At 42.3% G+C, this 6,000-nt stretch overlaps 1 protein-coding gene across 1 annotated transcript; it reads right to left on the bottom strand.

The window, feature by feature from the left end:
• Positions 1-1,801: 1,801 nt before the first annotated feature.
• On the bottom strand, positions 1,802-4,938 carry LOC143783049 (elongation factor 1-alpha). The gene is made up of 7 exons (XM_077271240.1): positions 4,681-4,938; positions 3,810-3,989; positions 3,216-3,512; positions 2,815-2,965; positions 2,477-2,733; positions 2,167-2,401; positions 1,802-2,064 (listed from the first exon to the last, which is right to left on the bottom strand). Exons 1-7 carry the CDS (start codon positions 4,825-4,827, stop codon positions 1,946-1,948), a joined length of 1,386 nt encoding a protein of 461 aa, XP_077127355.1. The 5' UTR covers positions 4,828-4,938; the 3' UTR covers positions 1,802-1,945.
• Positions 4,939-6,000: the final 1,062 nt, after the last annotated feature.

The raw sequence follows: 6,000 nt of genomic DNA, 5'->3' as shown, positions 1-6,000 counted from the left end.
CACTAGGGGGCTCTCTTCCATCAAAAATCTGTTTATGATATGGGAGTTAGAATTTGGGGAGAGTTTGTTCAATGAGCAGAGAACCCCAAGGAGTTACACAGATATTGATGTATCAGGGGACTTCTGCGCCGTAATGGCTTAGACCTGAGGGCACTTCTCCATATAATAGGCTTTAGTTATAGCCATGAATGCTACAACTGGGGTTTTATCCCTTACACTGCTTCTAATCTCAAAATGTAGAATGTATTTCCAATGAGGAGAAATTGCCAACACCTCTTTATAAGGCTGAATTCATCTCTTGTAGACATACCCCGTAAGGTTTCATTAATCGTTACAGCAGTTTCAAATGATAGTGTACCCAGTTAGTGACTCAGAACAGATTCTCATGCTTTGTGAATCAGACTGCCATTGAAGTGAATCAGACAGCAGCATGATGTGGGGACAGAGGCCCTGATTCCAGCGATGTGTCAGATTACTGGGTGCAGCAGTTGTGATTGCCGAGCTGTGTATAACCCCGCTAATTGTATAGTGAAAGCTGCCAGTGTTGGGGCATGGTTGGACCAGAAGGCACAAGACACCTAGTCCTGTAATGATAATCTTTCCTGCTGATAAATCACTGATTCTAGCAAACCAGCAGCACACAGCCTAGTAAGTGACATCACTGGAATCAAGGTCTCTGCCACTACATTTCTCTATTTAGCACAAACTTGCTGAGAGATTCTTTGGATCCTTTAACTGTACAATATGGAAGATAATACGCCATTGTTGAAAGGATTATAAAAGAAGTTCAGATAATTCACCTCTGATTTTGAAGAGGTGATTGGAAAAAATAAAATGCCCAAGACCATTCTAATATCAGAACATGATTTACCGTATTTTTTTTTTTTTTTTAACCCCATCACCTTAGACCTTTGTTTCAAACTCAAGCATATGCCTGTCAGGGCAGAGATCCCATTTACACAATATCTCATGTAATCTGCAAGTGGGACCAGTCACCAGATCAAAAATGACCAGTTTAGTTTTGTTTTTTTAATTTTAATCCTGCTGCTCGTGTTAGTGTTCAATGGATGACCAACAAGGCTTTTACTATAGGATTTAGCCACAAGGCCTCCATCCTGATCAGTTCTAGGTCATGAAGTGGGAGCAGATGCGCCTGAAGTTATGCAGGACACCGGTCCATCAGTTGTCTGTGAGACAGGAACCCTGCAAACCAGAGGTGTCAAACTGCATTCCTCGAGGGCCGCCAACAGGTCATGTTTTCAGTATTTCCTTAGCATTCCACAAGGTGCTGGAATCATTCTGTGCAGGTGATTAAATTATCACCTGTGCAATACAAGGAAATCCTGAAGACATGACCTGTTGGCAGCCCTCGAGGAATGCAGTTTGACACCTCTGCTGCAAACGGTTTTAACCTGCTGGAATCCCCAGGACCTTCCACTTTGTAGGTCTGCTGCAACATTGTCTAGTTCAAAAGCCAGCAGGTAGGACAAAGCTCAGAGGTCCTGTCTGGCAGCCAACAACCCATGTGGTGGCTGAACCTGGGTCCTGCAAAATGATTTGCTTGTCATTAGCCATGTTTTAGGGGTGTTGCTGGAGCTGAAAAGTTCAGACCAAAGATGTTATCAAGCCTGTGGTTTAAAGTGCCCAAGATGACCGCCTTCTTCATACACACAGTGGTCAACTGGACTGTATGGAGCAGCTTGATGACATCTTTGGTCAGACAATTAATGGGAAGATTCTGCCACTCACAGCAGTCTAGTGATTTAATTTCAACCTTCATGGACAGGACACTAAACCTAAGACTGATTACATCGACATGCTTTTAATACAAATAATTTTAAACATAAAGCAGTTTACATCACTGTTATGGCAGAAGTAGCCACTGACTATACATAAGACTGTATAGAAACTAAAGAATGCTTAACATGTCAAGGTGGAATGTTCTTCAATTCACCAGGATTGGCTTTGGGACTTGTTTCCTGGCCAAGCTGCTCAGTTTTCTTTCCACTGATTTTACTACACCCACTGCAACAGTTTGCTTCAAATCCCGGGCAGCAAAACGTCCTGCAATCAGAAAGTAAGCCAATGGATGCCAAAAATTGTTAGATTGATGACCAGATGTTGGCCACCCTACACAACTTCTGGATGAAGTATAAAGACACCTACCTAGAGGTGGGTAATCAAAGAACCTCTCTACAACGAAGGGTTTAATGGGTTTTAGAGTTACAATGGCTGAATCTCCAGATTTCAGTTGATATGGACTGTCCTCCAGCTTTTTGCCAGACCGACGATCGATCTTCTGCTGAAGCTCTGAGAACCGGCATGTGATGTGGGCAGTATGGCAGTCTATGACTGGAGAGTAGCCAGCTTTGATGAAGCCAGGATGGTTTAGAATGATGACCTACCAAAACAAAGACCGTCAATTTAAACAACTACAAGAACTGCCACGATTTTAAGAGTTGAGGATGTTCCTTACCTGGGCAGTGAAGCTGGTGGCCTCAGTCGGAGGATCACTCTTGGAGTTTCCAGCAACATTTCCACGTTTCAGATTCTTCACAGCAATGTTCTTGACATTAAAGCCTATGTTATAGCCTGGAAATGCCGTCTGCACAGGCTCATGATGCATCTCTATAGATTTTACCTCAGCACTGAAGTTTGATGGTGCGAAGGAGATAGTCATGCCTGGTTTAAGGATGCCAGTCTCAACTTTACCCACAGGCACAGTGCCAATCCCTTAAATGAGAAGAAACACCGTTTTAAATAACTGACAGAACTTTGGATTAGGTTTTTCCCAGTCTAAATATTGCTACCTACCACCTATCTTGTATACATCTTGCAATGGCAGTCGTAAGGGTTTGTTGGCAGGCCGGACTGGAGGAACAAGGTTATCCATGACTTCAAGTAGAGACTGTCCTTTACTAAAGCCATCTTTTCGTTTCACTTTCCATCCTATAAACCATCCCATCTGTTGAAGATACAGGAAGTACCAAGTGGATATTCGTTAACCAAGGATCATGCCAAAGATTTGTCTAAAATATTTTAAAGACTAGTCTTCAGAATGACAAATTAGATTTCACATGCATCTTAGACCCAGATTTCCACAAGTGAGGACCAAATGAGTTAACATGTCCCTAGTGTTTGCTAAAACTCAAAGGCATCAAGTGGCAGGTGGAGGGTATTTTGAGACAAACCTCAAAAATTAGACATTGACTTACCTTCTGACTTGGAGAAGAGATGTTTTCTCCAGTCCACCCCGATACTGGCACAAAGGGAATAGTATTTGGGTTGTAGCCGATCTTCTTTAGGTACATGGTCACATTCCTTACCACTTCATTAAACCTCTTCTCGCTGTATGGAGGATCCGTCAGGTCCATTTTGTTTACACATACAATGAGTTGCTTGACACCCATGGTGTAGGCCAGTAGGGCATGTTCCCTAGTTTGACCATTTCTGGACACCCCAGCTTCAAATTCACCAGTGGCTGCAGAGACCATTAGAAGAGCAACATCAGCCTGAAATAACAGACCAATAGAGAATATGAACCTGTAAGGGCAGTTGTATGGCCATATAATCTGAACGCAGAGTATTGGCTGGTGGCTCTCCCGAGAGGACCGCTGCATAGAAGTACATGAAGCTGCCATGCTCAAGTCGGGAGAGCTGCCAGTAACCTTAAAGACTTACTGATTAAGCTACACAGTAAGAAAATAGAGTGGCTTCCAAGTTACACAGCAGCTTTATCGGTGAAAGTCAACACGACAAGAAGTTATACATCTGGGGTGTTAACTTATACCATCTAGGACACCACATACCTGGGATGTGCCAGTGATCATGTTCTTGATAAAGTCTCTATGCCCTGGGGCATCAATTATTGTAATGGTGAACCTATTGGTTTGGAACTTCCACAGGGAAATATCAATGGTTATCCCTCGCTCCCTCTCCGCCTTCAACTTGTCCAAGATCCATGCAAACTTGAACGAGCTCTTGCCGATCTAGAAGAAGATTCAGTAATGGCCACCACTGTTAGAAGACCTTATACACAAGCAGTTTATGAGAGCACATGAAGAACTTACCTACAATAGTGGGAGCTTAGAGAAAGAATTCAAGATCACACTAGGCTTCCAATCACCATTAACACAATAGAGTCCAGAATGAATAGAAGAGGCACCTATTACAGGAAGCTGCAACACCCAATATCTCCCATGGTGGCGCTGCAGGAACACTGCACATGCTTTACAGATAAACACCAATTACAATAACTTACTAGACACGGAGCTCTGCTTGCCATCATTCACTAGGAGCCTTCATTGCTTCCTTCCACTTTTGTAGGCTCATTGTATGACGTCAAGCAGAACATTTGAAGATAAAGCCATCACCAGGTATATTGGGCTTCTAGTGCTCATTACAATAGATTTTAGCTTAACACATGCAACTTGTGCTCTCGTTAGGCCATGTTCACACGGCACATTTTATGCAGATAATGCTGCACCAGCTATAAAAGTAAAACAGATCTCATGGACACCACAAAAAAAACTGGTACCTCACACTGGGGTCCATAGGCACAGCATCCTGACATGTTGATGACAAGTTATCCCCTTTCCCCGGGTTACACATCTCAATACCCCACCAAACCTGTAGAAGACCCCACACCTCCACCCAAGATGTGCACACCTCCATACTAACCTGTCCTGCTGCAGCCTCCAATTTCTCCAGAGACCTAGGGTCAAAGCCCCCACATTTGTAGATAAGGTGCCCAGTGGTGGTGGACTTCCCAGAGTCCACATGGCCAATGATGACCACATTCAGATGAGTCTTCATCTTCTCAGCCATCAATCCTCTTCTCACTCCTCAGCTCCACAAATCTCCTGCCTCTGCCCTTGTGTGGTGAGGACAACTCCTCTCAGCAGGGTTATAAAGCCTCAGTGATATCACCTGGACCTTCCTCACCTGCAGACGATCTGGTTCTGAGAGGTCCAGGTTTTTCTAATTAAGTCTTGTCCCATTAACCCATTACTCACTCCATAATGAGGTCTGTCTCATATTCCAAAACTACACAGATGTCTCTGACGCTGCCAGAAACCATCATGGCGCCAAGTGGCCCCATCCAAGTCCCATCACTACATGCGTTATATGCTTCCATTGATTTTGCAGTGATGTTTGACGCCTTTCTTTTCTAAAATTTACATAAAAAAAACCACAATTTTGCTATTTATAAACTGCCAGAAAAAAAAATTGAGTGAACTCCACGTGTTTGTGATAATTATCACCTGAAAATGTGAATAAACCCCAAGGCTATGTTCCCACCATGAACTTTTTGATGTTATAGATTTTCCGCACCATTTCTGCGCCCATTAAGCAAATTTGATTATTTGCATTTTTTTCAAAAATACACAGCATTAAAAGTCCGTCAAATATTAGTTTGTGAGTTTTGATGATGCAGATTTTCAGCAAAAATTTAATGAGGTTACTTGTGTTTTTGGGTTTGCGTTTTTAGCGCACTTTTGACTGCAGTTTTTGTCTCTTTTTGGTGTGTCATGTTATAAATAAAGCTGCTTTGTTTTTGATACTTCCTGGTATTTGGCTTTGATAAAACTATATTGATCTAATTTATGTGCGGATTACAAGCGTTTTTTAGCTGCGGATTTCGCATGTTCACACTGAGTTTTTTTAATGTGGTTTTTGGAGCAGATTCATTGTCAAAATCCGTAATAAAAAAAATCTGCAAAACCATTCTTAACAAACTCCCACTCATTTACACATGTTGCCTTTTTTACCACTTGGTAGAAAATGAAAATGCCTCAAGTCAATTCTTTGACGTTCTTTCTGTTCATAAATCGCTGCCAAACCACGATTTTTATTTTTATTTTTGCTGAGGATTTTTCGTTGTTGGGCTATGTTCACACTAGGCTTTTTTGCAGCGTTTTTTTCTTGCGAATGTTCAGCTGTGTTTTACAGTACCAGCAGAGTCTATGAGATTTCAGAAGTCTCCTGCACACACATTGT

Source organism: Ranitomeya variabilis, chromosome 6, assembly GCF_051348905.1.
Source record: "Ranitomeya variabilis isolate aRanVar5 chromosome 6, aRanVar5.hap1, whole genome shotgun sequence".
NCBI classification, from domain to species: domain Eukaryota; kingdom Metazoa; phylum Chordata; class Amphibia; order Anura; family Dendrobatidae; genus Ranitomeya; species Ranitomeya variabilis.
This window is presented reverse-complemented; position numbering and strand designations above follow the sequence as displayed.

Coding starts and splice junctions, on each gene's coding strand:
- LOC143783049 (XM_077271240.1), bottom strand. CDS start 4,827: ATGGCTGAGAAGATGAAGACTCATCTGAATGTGGTCATCATTGGCCAT. Junction 3,513..3,809: donor TGATCACTGGCACATCCCAG/GTATGTGGTGTC, acceptor CTGTTATTTCAG/GCTGATGTTGCTCTTCTAAT. Junction 2,065..2,166: donor CTTTGATTACCCACCTCTAG/GTAGGTGTCTTT, acceptor TTCTGATTGCAG/GACGTTTTGCTGCCCGGGAT.